Here is a 15,696-nt window from a genome sequence, read left to right as displayed (position 1 = left end):
AATTGTTTTATAGTTAAATATGCAGATGATACTGCTATTCTTGGCTTATTAAAAGATAAAGTTACCGAAAAGAATTATTTCAAACAAATAAATATATTCACCGATTGGTGTAAAAAAATCAGCTTGAATTAAATGTTGAAAAAACGAAAGAACAGGTGTTTGGTGTAAAAAATAAAAACGACTTAAAGTGTGTGGCGATCGGTAAAGATGATGTTGAGATAGTTGACTATTTTAAATATTTAGGAATAACCATTGATAGTTCCCTCAATTTCTCTCAACATATTAATATAATATCTAAGAAAGTTGCCCAAAGATTATACATCCTAAGGAAATTGAGAACATTTCAAGTAAGGAAGAAAACTATATTAAGAGTTTATGACTCATTGATTAAAAGTGTAATTGCGTTTGGCTGCACCATATGGTTTGGAGGATGCCGACTTAAAGTTAAATCAAAAATTTCAAAATCTATCAAAGAGGCATCAAAAATAATAAAACCATCCTCTTGATGGAGTAGAAAGAATTCATGGAAAAGCAATAGAAAGGAAAGCATTCTCAATTACCAACAATAAAAAACATATTTTATACCATGAATTTAGTCTTTTACCATCTGGGAGAAGGTTTTGTCAGATTAAATGTAGAACTAACAAGTATAAATCAACGTTCGTTCCATCAGCAATAAAAATTTTGAATATTTCATATGGTACAGAAAAGCCAAGGATTGATTCGTTGACTGATTAACTGATTAATTTATTTAATGTAAGATTAACTGACCAATTGATAATGATGATAATTTTTGGTGTCGAATTGCCACAATCGTAACAAATTGAAAACGAAATGAATATGTTTATATCGCACGTGTGAAAGAAAGAGAGGAAGAGAGAGAGAGAGAAAGAAAATAAGTAGGAGTGAAATATCTGTTCATTGTTACAGTTATCGTTTAACGTTATAACAAGTGTAACTAAATGACAAATTGCCATATTTATGGACAATAAAGATCTATTATTATTATTTTTATTATTATTATTATTATTATTATTATTATTATTATTATTATTATTATTATTATTATTACTACCACCACTACTACAACCACCACCACCACATCATCATTACTACCACTACTACTTTAACCACCACCACCATATCATCATCACTACCGCTACAACTACAAAAACAACCACTATCACATCTTCATCATCACTACCATTATTACTACAACCACCAACACCACATCATCCTATCACCAGTACTACAATCTCTACCATTAGGTTTTGGCGCTTTACTTCATTTGAAATAAGGAAACTTTGGGATTGTATTTGGCAATGTGTTTATGTATCATAATAAAATTTTAATGTTATCTATTTAGAACTATAATATGTAACACATTGCCAAATACCATTCCAATTCCTTTTTCTTGTGTGCGGAAATTCCTCTTTCGGCATTGAAATTCCTACGAGTGGTGTCTGAAACCCTTGTGAGCCAAATTTAAAGTTGGCGTCTCTGTACATAGATAACATGGGCGCACACAAAAAGCCACGGAAGCAGTGACATATATAGGTCACTGTAATAACAATGCGATTTATGGGAGGGCAATAACCTTGAATTTAATACATATAAAAATACGGTGACAAATGTGACCATTCGCCTCAAAACGGTATTAAGTCGGGTGTGTTAAGATGTTGAAAATTTAAGTTATCGTCAGAAATATTAGACTTATTTTGAGTTTATATGATTTATTGAGGAGAATGGCGACCATATTTTATGGTGCGAATGCCAACAATTTATATTTTTGACCAGTTTATCATTTAATTCGGCTTTTAATTTTAAGCATGTGGTTCGTTCCGATATAATACCGTTTTGAGACGATGGGTCACAAATATAAACAACGGCCTTTCCGTCAATTGCCTTGTGCGTATTTCACGCCTACCTCATTTGCATAAGCACTGAAGGTCGGCCAGACACTTTTTAAGAATACGACCTGAAGGACGAATAGACACTCCGTTCATGTAATCGATTTGTCTTGTCCAGAGCTTATTTGCCAAATGAAGATCATCTTTTAACATGACAATGTGGAGTGATTCAATTTGAAATGACTTGATTTCATGATTGTAGTCAGGCCTGTAAATTTTCTGACTATTGTTGGATTTCTGACAGTACATTTTTGCTCGATATATTCTGCTAAGTGCTGCCATTAGAAAAAAAAAAGTTGTAAAAAGGAAACAGTTCGTAACGTCAAAAAAACCCAGAAAAATGAAAATAAAAGTTTTATTTCGTGCCTCGCAAAAATTAGTTTTTATTCTGTTTCAAAGTTGCTTTAAAAAAAAAAATAGAAACTTTTTATTTGTTGCGTCAAAGACAAAACAAGTAGGCAGCTAGGTATATTATTATCATTCCACCTACATGCTCCGCTAGATGTGGAGATGTATTCACTGCCTACTTCCTACTGTGCCACAGAGAGTCATCAGACACACGCATAGTCAGTAATCAACTAACACGCACCACATGTGTCGGACCGGCCATTTTTCTCTATTTTGCTACTGACACACACACATTATTCTGGTTTATTATTTTCCTCCCTATGCTTTTTTGGCTTCCGTTTGAAACACAACCGGAAAAAATAATGCGAAATAAATATTTTTCTTCGAAAGGTGATTGACTGCTCTCAGCGGGTTTTAATTCCTCACGACTGTGATTGTTTAAATTTTTCTCTTTTTCCTTCTTCACACACGTCGCATCACCTTCTCCTCTTCTTGTTCTTCATCTTGTTGTTGTTCTTCTTCTTCTTCTTTGATAAGAATTAATCCAAATTAATGAAAGAATCAGCTTAAAAATTTAACACAAACAGGAGCGAAGATAGCATTCTACATATTACATCAATGATTCTATGTTTCTTTCACAGCTTGCCTATGTGATAGTGCTTGATCAAAACAGACAATGAGTGAATATGCCATTAGAATGGGCCGTCTAGCCTCTCGTATATTTGGAAAAATTCCTAAAGGAACACCGTACAGGAATGCCAAGGTGGTCAAACTCTTTTCTGAGAAACCTCTTCACAAAGACAATAGATATGTAAACTACTATCCACCTTACCAAAAAATTGACTTGGCATTTGCAAATTTGCGATACCATGGACTATACAGGTAATAAAGGTTAACTTGTTTTGCAATTTCCAGCACCACTTAATTAAGCTACTCGTGCAGGAGAAACTAGTAGAACTCGGATACAACGGGGATAGTGGGACTAGCAAAATTCCGTATTGTAGCCGAGTCCCGTGCTATCCATTGCATACAGTATTTGAAGTTCGGCAACATTGAAGGAAATAAAAAATGCAAAGAATGCATTTCGAGTGATCTCTGAGGGTATATAAATCAAACAACACGATTCTATCCCTTTAACTTTAACCCCAACCCCCACTCTCCTCCCACTACCTCTTGCTTCAGAAGAAGAGGCGAGTTGGAACAATCCAAAAGTTAATTCTACCATCCTACTTTCCTCTATTGTTGTCAACCCATCCTAAACTGCCACTGCTACTACTAACTGCACTTCAAAACTCAACTAGCACACCGTGATAAGAAAAGACAGCCTCTGGCTTCACATGGACTTGGAGCTCATCAACCACTTGTCGTTAGGCAGTTACCTAATCAGTCACGATTCACATGCCCCTCTACTCACTACATAAAGCTAAGTGCATCAAGTATCAACATGATAATCGGTCAGACAGGCACCTTCCATCGTTTTTCTTAACTTGGAATGTATGCCCCCGTTCCAAGAACTAATTCCCCATTTTATCCATGCGTGATTTATACGAGTTATATAGTCCTTAGAAAGTGGATTTAAGAATTCCCCGTCTTAACCAAGCTCCCGTTGCATCTGAGGCCGTTGTACGCGAGCTGTACTGTAACTGTTTGGCTAGTCAGATGTTTCTAGATCCTTAATGAATTTTTTTTTTAAATTTTTAATTTATTTTTTTTGCTCGCTTTCTTCTATCATTTATTAGCACCTTATACACAGCTCACGTACAACAGCCTCAGTTGCAAAGGGAGCTCAGCTACAACAGGAAATTTTTTAATCCCCATTCTACTGTCTATGTAATTCATTTAAATCATGCATGGCTATAATGGGGAAATATTTCTTGGAACACGGCTACAAGGGGGGTATGGAAGAAAAGAAGGTACACATGACACACATACTTATAGGGAACGGAGACGAGGTGGGAATGGTCGAATTGCAGTTATTGTGTGTACTTTTGACGTTAATTTGTGCACTTTGAATACCCATGACAACGCAATAATAGGCTAGTGGGAGGTGTGTAACTAACCGACCAACATGTTGATACACTTAGAACTAGTATGTTGCGCTTAGAGTGAGGGGTGTGAGTCTCGTGACTGATTAGATAACTGTGCCCAATGAGAAGTGAGATGATGAGGTGCTCCCTGTGAAGTCTGAGGGTAGGATTGTGCGCTACTTGACAGGCCAGTAACTCTACCGACAGTACGATTTTGCTCAAAAATATTCTGTCAAGTGCTGATTTTTTTAAATAGAAAAATTTTGAAGTAAAAATAGAATACGTAACGTCCAAAAATACAAACAAAAATAGAAAAAAAAGTTTTTTTGTGCTCGAATAAAATCGTTGTTAGCCTCTAACCGTGACTAAAAAATAAAAATTTTTGTTTCAAAGCCCAAAATCAATCTAGACCGTCTAGTCACTGAGATATTCGTTCCCCTAGTACTCTGACAGCGTGTATCATGCCATGCTTCTTCCACAGATACAAGAAAGTTCGAGCTGAATCACCTTAGGTAATTTAATTCAGAAAAGTGAGTGGAGCAGGCACTTATGTTGGTAACAACAAGATATGAAGTGAGTAGAAAAGTGCCAGAAGACAATAGAGAATAAAAAATTTTTTCGCGGCGGTGGTGGGGTTTGAACCTGCGACCTTATTGGTACGACAACTCCGCCTGGCAGGTGAGAGCGTGGCTCTACCGTGTGAGCTATCCACGAACACATAAAATATTCGTTTCAAACCCAAAGTCATTTCTAGATCCCTCTCTCACCCACTTCTTGAGATCCATCGCGATTCGTTCGCCACATCGCGAAGTAATTTTGACCAGCAGTTAAGCTTAATAGCCAATTTTCATCACAACAATAAACATAATTAAAACGATTGAGACATTGAGTATGCTCCGGTGTATGGGGTGAATTTTTAATTCAGAAAAGTGAGTGGAGCAGGCACTTATGTTGGTAACAACAAGATATGAAGTGAGTAGAAAAGTGCAGAAGACAATAGAGAATAAAAATTTTTTTCGCGGCGGTGGTGGGTTTGAACCTGCGACTTATTGGTACGACAACTCCGCCTGGCAGGTGAGAGCGTGGCTCTACCGTGTGAGCTATCCACGAACACAAAATATTCGTTCAAACCAAGTCTTTCTAATCCTCTTCACCCACTTTTGAGATCGCCGATTCGTTCGCCACTCGCGAAGTAATTTTGACCAGCAGTTAAGCTTATAGCCATTTCATCACAAATGATAAACATAGAAACGATTGAACATTGAGTATGCTCGGGTATGGTGAATTTTTAATTCAGAAAGTGAGTGAGCAGCCTTCACCTGCCAGGCGGAGTTGTCGTACCAATAAGGTCGCAGGTTCAAACCCACCACCGCCGCGAAAAAAAATTTTTTATTCTCTATTGTCTTCTGGCACTTTTCTACTCACTTCATATCTTGTTGTTACCAACATAAGTGCCTGCCCTCCTTCAATCCCCATACCCGGTTCTTCCAATCTCTGAATTTTAAAAATTGCTTAAGCTAACTGCCAATACTCGCGAGCAACATATCTCAAATGTGAGACTGCAATCTGGTTTCATATTTATGTTCGATAAGTGAGCCACTTCATGCAGCGGATTGCGTACCATAGTCGGTTAACCCCACCGCGCGAAAAATTTTTTCTTTGTCTTCTGCACTTACTATCATTATACTGTTACACATAGTGCTGCCCCACCACTTTCGAATTAAAATCACCCTACATCTCAATGTCTCAATGTTCTATGTTATGTTGTGATGATATGCTATAAGCTAACTGTGCAAATACTCGCGATGGTGCGAACGATCGCGTCTCAAGAAGTGGGTGAGAGAGGGATCTAGAAATGACTTTGGGTTTGAAACGAATATTTTATGTGTTCGTGGATAGCTCACACGGTAGAGCCACGCTCTCACCTGCCAGGCGGAGTTGTCGTACCAATAAGGTCGCAGGTTCAAACCCCACCACCGCCGCGAAAAAAAAATATTTTATTCTCTATTGTCTTCTGGCACTTTTCTACTCACTTCATATCTTGTTGTTACCAACATAAGTGCCTGCTCCACTCACTTTTCTGAATTAAAAATTCACCCCATACACCGGAGCATACTCAATGTCTCAATCGTTTCTATGTTATATGTTTGTGATGAGAATATTGGCTATTAAGCTTAACTGCTGGTCAAAATTACTTCGCGATGGTGGCGAACGAATCGGCGATCTCAAGAAGTGGGTGAGAGAGGGATCTAGAAATGACTTTGGGTTTGAAACGAATATTTTATGTGTTCGTGGATAGCTCACACGGTAGAGCCACGCTCTCACCTGCCAGGCGGAGTTGTCGTACCAATAAGGTCGCAGGTTCAAACCCCACCACCGCCGCGAAAAAAAAAAAATTTTATTCTCTATTGTCTTCTGGCACTTTTCTACTCACTTCATATCTTGTTGTTACCAACATAAGTGCCTGCTCCACTCACTTTTCTGAATTAAAAATTCACCCCATACACCGGAGCATACTCAATGTCTCAATCGTTTCTATGTTATATGTTTGTGATGAGAATATTGGCTATTAAGCTTAACTGCTGGTCAAAATTACTTCGCGATGGTGGCGAACGAATCGGCGATCTCAAGAAGTGGTGAGAGAGGGATCTAGAAATGACTTTGGGTTTGAAACGAATATTTTATGTGTTCGTGGATAGCTCACACGGTAGAGCCACGCTCTCACCTGCCAGGCGGAGTTGTCGTACCAATAAGGTCGCAGGTTCAAACCCCACCACCGCCGCAAAAAAAAAATAATTTTATTCTCTATTGTCTTCTGGCACTTTTCTACTCACTTCATATCTTGTTGTTACCAACATAAGTGCCTGCTCCACTCACTTTTCTGAATTAAAAATTCACCCCATACACCGGAGCATACTCAATGTCTCAATCGTTTCTATGTTATATGTTTGTGATGAGAATATTGGCTATTAGCTTAACTGCTGGTCAAAATTACTTCGCGATGGTGGCGAACGAATCGGCGATCTCAAGAAGTGGGTGAGAGAGGGATCTAGAAATGACTTTGGGTTTGAAACGAATATTTTTATGTGTTCGTGGATAGCTCACACGGTAGAGCCACGCTCTCACCTGCCAGGCGGAGTTGTCGTACCAATAAGGTCGCAGGTTCAAACCCCACCACCGCCGCGAAAAAAAAATTTTTATTCTCTATTGTCTTCTGGCACTTTTCTACTCACTTCATATCTTGTTGTTACCAACATAAGTGCCTGCTCCACTCACTTTTCTGAATTAAAAATTCACCCCATACACCGGAGCATACTCAATGTCTCAATCGTTTCTATGTTATATGTTTGTGATGAGAATATTGGCTATTAAGCTTAACTGCTGGTCAAAATTACTTCGCGATGGTGGCGAACGAATCGGCGATCTCAAGAAGTGGGTGAGAGAGGGATCTAGAAATGACTTTGGGTTTGAAACGAATATTTTATGTGTTCGTGGATAGCTCACACGGTAGAGCCACGCTCTCACCTGCCAGGCGGAGTTGTCGTACCAATAAGGTCGCAGGTTCAAACCCCACCACCGCCGCGAAAAAAATTTTATTCTCTATTGTCTTCTGGCACTTTTCTACTCACTTCATATCTTGTTGTTACCAACATAAGTGCCTGCTCCACTCACTTTTCTGAATTAAAAATTCACCCCATACACCGGAGCATACTCAATGTCTCAATCGTTTCTATGTTATATGTTTGTGATGAGAATATTGGCTATTAGGCTTAACTGCTGGTCAAAATTACTTCGCGATGGTGGCGAACGAATCGGCGATCTCAAGAAGTGGGTGAGAGAGGGATCTAGAAATGACTTTGGGTTTGAAACGAATATTTTATGTGTTCGTGGATAGCTCACACGGTAGAGCCACGCTCTCACCTGCCAGGCGGAGTTGTCGTACCAATAAGGTCGCAGGTTCAAACCCCACCACCGCCGCGAAAAAAATTTTATTCTCTATTGTCTTCTGGCACTTTTCTACTCACTTCATATCTTGTTGTTACCAACATAAGTGCCTGCTCCACTCACTTTTCTGAATTAAAAATTCACCCCATACACCGGAGCATACTCAATGTCTCAATCGTTTCTATGTTATATGTTTGTGATGAGAATATTGGCTATTAAGCTTAACTGCTGGTCAAAATTACTTCGCGATGGTGGCGAACGAATCGGCGATCTCAAGAAGTGGGTGAGAGAGGGATCTAGAAATGACTTTGGGTTTGAAACGAATATTTTATGTGTTCGTGGATAGCTGACACGGTAGAGCCACGCTCTCACCTGCCAGGCGGAGTTGTCGTACCAATAAGGTCGCAGGTTCAAACCCCACCACCGCCGCGAAAAAAAAAATTTTATTCTCTATTGTCTTCTGGCACTTTTCTACTCACTTCATATCTTGTTGTTACCAACATAAGTGCCTGCTCCACTCACTTTTCTGAATTAAAAATTCACCCCATACACCGGAGCATACTCAATGTCTCAATCGTTTCTATGTTATATGTTTGTGATGAGAATATTGGCTATTAAGCTTAACTGCTGGTCAAAATTACTTCGCGATGGTGGCGAACGAATCGGCGATCTCAAGAAGTGGGTGAGAGAGGGATCTAGAAATGACTTTGGGTTTGAAACGAATATTTTATGTGTTCGTGGATAGCTCACACGGTAGAGCCACGCTCTCACCTGCCAGGCGGAGTTGTCGTACCAATAAGGTCGCAGGTTCAAACCCCACACCACCGCCGCGAAAAAAAAAATTTTTATTCTCTATTGTCTTCTGGCACTTTTCTACTCACTTCATATCTTGTTGTTACCAACATAAGTGCCTGCTCCACTCACTTTTCTGAATTAAAAATTCACCCCATACACCGGAGCATACTCAATGTCTCAATCGTTTCTATGTTATATGTTTGTGATGAGAATATTGGCTATTAAGCTTAACTGCTGGTCAAAATTACTTCGCGATGGTGGCGAACGAATCGGCGATCTCAAGAAGTGGGTGAGAGAGGGATCTAGAAATGACTTTGGGTTTGAAACGAATATTTTATGTGTTCGTGGATAGCTCACACGGTAGAGCCACGCTCTCACCTGCCAGGCGGAGTTGTCGTACCAATAAGGTCGCAGGTTCAAACCCCACCACCGCCGCGAAAAAAAATTTTATTCTCTATTGTCTTCTGGCACTTTTCTACTCACTTCATATCTCATAGTCAACTAGCACTCTCTCTTTTCCTTCCAATGGTTTCTTTGTTTCAGTCTAAAAGTCAACCGGAAATAAATAATGCGAAATAAATATGTATTATTCTTCGAATGGTGATTGACTACTCTCAGCGGAAGTTTTCTTTCCTCACGACCGTGATTGTTTAATTTTTTCTTTTTCCTCCCTCACACACGATGACCACTTCTCCTCCTCTTCTTTTCTTCTTCTGTTATAAGAATTAATCCAAATAAATGAAAGAACCAGCTTAAAAATTTAATACAAACAAACAGGAGCGAAGATAAAGCAGCTTCTCGTGTTAACCACTCGATACATATCCTTCACAAAGGTAGGAATTGTTCTCTTCCTTTCATTTTATAACTTACTCAGACCTGGGCCCAGAAATGTGTGTACTCTCTCAAATAATTGGGTTTTATTTTTTGGCACCATCAAATAAGGACCTGCTTATTTTGTATTATAAATGAGTTGGGGAAAGTGACAGGATTTGACTCGTCAATTGACGTGTAATATCTGTGTTTATTAATTAATCCATATTTTTGTCCTTGTGTTCTATTTTCACATGTTCAAAATGTTCCGACAATTTTTTCACCAACCATATAATATACAGGCCTGACTTGAGTTTTAAGTACACTTATTGGCTGTCAGTAGGGCAGTTGGAATAGTTGAAAAGCAGCGGAAAGGAATAAAGGGGTGAGATATTGTCACAAAGTGCGCACGTAAACCGTATGCTTATGTAGCGCAGTTTGCAACCTTGTTTATGTGTGCTATATTCAAGCTACGACACCGATCAATAACCAAACACAATACGTTGATAAAGGTTTTGAAGCTAAATGAAGATATATTTTATTACAATATAACAAAGATATTATGAGATATGAAGATGAAATGATAGATGTAATAAGTATGAAATCAAATGGATGGATGACAAATTGATGGAGATGGTGTGATGATGAATATGATATGAAAGCGATATGAAAATATATAATTAAATCAATTAATTATCAATACTTTACCAAACCGCTACCACATCAGACAATCTCACAGATAGGTTGCAACCATCACAGTCATACAGGCAACTAATAATTAACTAACTAACTAAACACAATCCAGACGTGTAGAAGAAAGCCAAAAGAGTGTTCTTGATATTCAACAAAACTGTAAGGTTGTTCTAATATTGTTAATTTGTCTCTTCTTGAAATTGTTCTGGTTTCACAGTATTCATAAACAGATCAATTGTTTCTCAATGTTCTGATATTAAAATAAGCAAATGGTTCTTCGCAGGTAACTTATAAAACAGGCAAATGTTCAGTTTTTATTAGTGTCAAGCTATGAGAGAATAGCTTAAAGTTGGCTTGTTAAAGCCCAGCCTCAAACGGCTCATTCACTTTAAAGAAAGAAAATGATTTTGTTATAATATGATAATTATACGAATATAACTCTATCTATATTCGAACTCACTCAATATGTTTACTTTAAATGAGTAAATATTATTTTACTTTAACCAATCAATTTATTAATGTTGATTAATATTGCTTTACTTTGTAGATATGAAATAATATTGCTTTATAGCAAGAAAAGCTTATTTTCTTTACAACAAGAATATATTATACAATTAATTTCATTATCTGATTAATTAATTGAGACTCAAAAGTTAAAGTGATATTATGATATTAATATCAAAACACAATCATAATTGTAATCACAACATATTATTCAAAATCTCACCAGAGCCGAACAGATTATTGAAATCACAAATTAAGTCTACACAAGACTTTAATCAAACTCTACACAAGAGTTATAACACAACTTGATTCAGCTCAAACTTTGAGCACCACAAAGTCTACACAAGACTTAAATCACACTCTACACAAGAGTTAACACAAAACGTGTTTCAGCTCGAACTTTGAGCACTACAAAGTCTACACAAGACTTTAATCCAACTCTACACAAGAGTTAAACAAATGAGCCTAAAAGACTCCGCTGTGGTTATCGCTTAGAGACTATGAGCCTAAAAGACTCCGCTGTCTGGTCTCTTTTGAGACAATGAGCCTAAAAGACTCCGCTGAGTGGTCTGAAGAAACTGCTCAAAACTCTGGCATTTATAGGCAAAAATCAAGCAAACGAAGCAAAATTCTACCCACACAACCGGATGTTAGTCATATCCGTAAACATCTGAAATTCCTTAAAACTCCCCCAGATTCCATAATCATGGACAACAACAACCCATCCTGATACCGGACATCCTCATATCAAGGATAAATAAATTCGTCAGCCCCATAGTTACGAGATATCAATCAAGCCATACCATAACAAAGTCACTCCCGTAGAATACAGGGATCCTACTTTGCTTATAAGTTTACGGAGAAAACAAGATTGATGCCTTTCTCACAATAACACCCACACTACGTAGTTTAATTGAAACTTCCGGGCCATAGGTGCATGATCTGATACGACCTGTATCAACAAAAGAAGGGTTGTTCCAGAGGGATTACAATAACAACAACAACTAATACTACGACGACGTACATCCTGTCGTAAACTGACGCCTACACGGAAGCGTTTCGTTACATATCTCCCCCCTAAGACTAAATTTGGTACAACATTTAGTTAGATCATCGAAATGCCTCAAGATCACATCGATCTCGATAAATAATCTGGACCATGATTATCCTTCCCTTTTACGGAACGTAGGATAAATCGGTATTGATTAAGCAAGAGAGACCACCTCATCAGTCTCCCATTCTCTGATTTCGCCCTGTTCAGATACAGAAGTGGGGCATGATCAGTTTCAATTATAAATTCTTTACCAATGAAATACACATTTAGTGTTTTCACAGCCCAAACTACGGCCAGACATTCCTTCTCAACAACAGAGTACCTCTGCTCCCGCGGTAACAATTTCCTGCTTAAATAGGTAACTGGATATTTGACTCCATCATGCTCCTGAGATAGCACAGCACCTAATCCTGTGTCGCTGGCGTCCGTAGATAAAATAAACGGCTTATCATAATCTGGAAGGCGCAACACGGGATCCGATGTAAGCATATTTTTCAGCGTTTGGAAGGCTCTCTTCTGTGGTTCGTCCCAAATCACTCTGTTGGGCATGCCTTTCTTTGTCGCGTCTGTCAGGGGAGCTGCCACTGCTGAGAAGTTTGGCACATAACGTCGGTAGAATGATGCCAGCCCAAGAAAACTTCTCATTTGTTTCTTGTTCGAGGGTAAGTTTGCCTCTTGGATCGATTTGACCTTGTCCATGGTTGGCCTTAAATTCCCTCCACCAATAGAATGGCCTAAAAACTCCACCTCCGGGAAACCAAGCAGGCACTTTGACGGTTTCGCCGTCAAGCCGCAATCACGCAACCTTTGAAGAACTGTCCTTAACGTTTTTAAATGTTCATCCCATGTTGCAGTGTGAATGAGAATATCGTCGATGTAGTTTTTCACGTTGGGAAGTCCACCAACGACTTTTCTCATCATCCGCGAGAACGCGGAGGGCGCCCCTTGAAGTCCGAAGGGCATTACAGTAAACTGCATCAGTCCTAACTCTGTTGCAAATGCTGTTTTCTCCTTGGTCCTGTCTGACAATGGAATTTGCCAGAATCCACGGGATAAATCAATCTTTGAGACAAAGTGACATGATGTCCCAATTTCTTGAAACAGATCATCAAGTCTAGGCATTGGTTCCGCATCGAACACCGTAATGTTGTTAAGGGATCTGAAGTCCACACAATAACGAATGGTTCCGTCCTTCTTCTTGACAACGACAGATGGCGAACAATACGGACTATCCGATGGCTCGATTATCCCGGCGCGAAGCATGGCCTTCACTTCTTCTTTTAATGTGGTTTTTAATGCTTGAGGCACGGGATATGGTTTCTTTCTGACTGGACAATCCGACGTCAAACGGATGTCGTAGATGTAATTATTCGTGCGTCCTGGCACATCGGTCAATACGTCATCAAAATCCTGGAGCATGCCCTGCAATTGACCTATCTGCTGAGGACTCATTCCTTCATGCAGGATGACATCGTCTTTGGTCTCAGTCTGTTTCAGAGCAGGCAATTCCATCCGAGGAAGAACCTTTTCTCCATCACCATCGTTATCTTCGATAACCGCTGCCACGGCACATTGAAGAACACCGACTTCATTCTCCTTCTCCACGTCTCTCACGTAGTACCTTTTCAGCAAATTGACGTGGTATGTCCTTCTGGTGTTGTCTATATTAATGACGTAATTATTCGGACCCGTGACATCTTTCACTTCAAAAGGACCCTGCCACTTCAATTCCAGTTTGTTATGTTTCGTGGGCAGTAAGAGCAATACTTTATCTCCCTTTTCAAATGACCTTACTTTGGCCTTTTTGTCAAAATGTGCCTTGTAACGCGAGGATGAATACTGCAGGTTATCGTGTGCTGCCTTCACAGTATTCTCTATCTTTTCCCTTAAATCGACTACGTATTGATACGTCGTTTTCACATCCGGGTCTTCTATGTCTTCGGTCCATAGTTCCCGTAATATTTTCATCGGTCCTCTCACAGGCCTTCCAAATAAGAGCTCAAACGGAGAGAAACCAAGAGATTCCTGAGGAGCCTCCCTGTATGAAAATAATGCAGCATTGATGTATCTGTCCCAGTCTGAGGGTCGCTCTGCAGCCAACCTCTTGAGCATTCCTTTTAAAGTTCCATTAAATCTCTCTACAAGCCCATTGGCTTGTGGGTGATAAGGACTAGTAGTGATTTGTTTTACGGAGAGCAGTCTGCATACTTCCTTCATCAGGTCTGATGTGAATTGCGTCCCCCTGTCGCTTAGCATCTCCTTAGGTATTCCCGTGCGGCTAAAGATGTCAACCAATCCTTCTGCTACTCTTTCTGTTTCCATACTCTTCAGAGCAATGGCCTCTGGATACCTCGTACAGTAATCCACCACAGTGAGTATATATCGGTTTCCTCTATCTGATGCCGGCATGATGGGGCCAATTAGATCCACTGCTACCCGACTGAAGGGTTCATCGATGAGCGGAACTTTAGTAAGAGGGACCTTAGGGGTGATTCCTCTCGGAGCTGACCTTTGACACTGGTCGCAAGACTGACAAAATCTCATGACATCCTCCCAAATATTTGGCCAGTAAAAATTACTCAGTATTCGATCTGTCGTTTTCTTTGCCGCGAGATGTCCAGAGAGTACACTTTCATGGGCCAACCGCATGACTGAATTACGCAGGCATTTTGGTACGACAACTTGCTTTACCAAATCCCCGTGCTCAACCCTTGGAGATTGAAAATAGCGGATCAGCAAACCTTTGTCATAGGCATACCAACTGGTATTACTCTTGCCTGTGTTTCTTACCTCTCCTCTGGTAGCAGCATCCCTCGCAGCTTTTAGTGTGATGTCATGCTTTTGTTTCTCCTTTAGTTCGTCGACGCTTACACCTGTCTCTATAGATGGAGCTGTGACCAAGTCTTTGATCTTGCGTTCACGTTGCCCTCGTGTTTGTACGGCGCTCAGTTCATCTCCATGACCCAATTCCTGCTCGTCAGTAATTGTTTTTACATGCATTCCTGGGCATTTGGCCCCTTCAATATTCCCAAGTATAACGTCATGCAATGGGGATTCTAACTCGACGACTGACAATCTCCCGGTAAAATAGGGGCATTCCAAATAAGCTTCACCGTGTGGTGCGGAAATAGCCTCTCCGTTAGCCAAGTAGATCAGGACCTTTTTATTCCAGTCATCCTTACTCTTGTTTATCAGTCCTTTTCTGACGATGACACAACTACTGCCGCTATCACGTAACACATTCACCTTTTTCCCATTCAACCATCCGACGGCCACCGGCATTACAGGTGCGACTGGCACATGTCCTGAGCACGCTGCAGAAATCATTGGCATCTCACATCCGCACTTTAATTCCACCTTGTCATGTCTCAAACATTTCTGTGGTTCATGATCTTCTGTGATCGCGGAGACTTGTTCTATACCGGTAGGTGCCTTCCTGTCTTCGTGCCTCTTCTTCTCACGGCAATCTTTTATTAAGTGTCCTTTTCGCCGACAGTAATAACAAAAGGGACTCTCGACCACAGCAGCAGCTTGCTTCTTTTGTCGACAATCTCGTGCCATATGTCCTGGCCGTTTACAGTTGTGGCAAACCATTTGGCTAGCGAAGCGG

At 39.8% G+C, this 15,696-nt stretch overlaps 1 protein-coding gene across 1 annotated transcript; it reads right to left on the bottom strand.

Moving 5' to 3' along the window:
* Nucleotides 1-12,161: 12,161 nt before the first annotated feature.
* Nucleotides 12,162-15,680, bottom strand: LOC144975858 (uncharacterized). Its single transcript, XM_078920044.1, has one exon. It carries the CDS (start codon nucleotides 15,678-15,680, stop codon nucleotides 12,162-12,164), a length of 3,519 nt encoding a protein of 1,172 aa, XP_078776170.1.
* Between the last annotated feature and the right edge of the window lie 16 nt (nucleotides 15,681-15,696).

This window comes from Berghia stephanieae, chromosome 6 (genome assembly GCF_034508935.2).
Source record: "Berghia stephanieae isolate SIO BIC M18660-M18661 chromosome 6, UCSD_Bste_1.3, whole genome shotgun sequence".
In the NCBI taxonomy this organism is placed as follows: Eukaryota; Metazoa; Mollusca; class Gastropoda; order Nudibranchia; family Aeolidiidae; genus Berghia; species Berghia stephanieae.
Note: the sequence above shows the minus strand (reverse complement) of the source record. Positions and strands in the feature narration are given on the sequence as shown.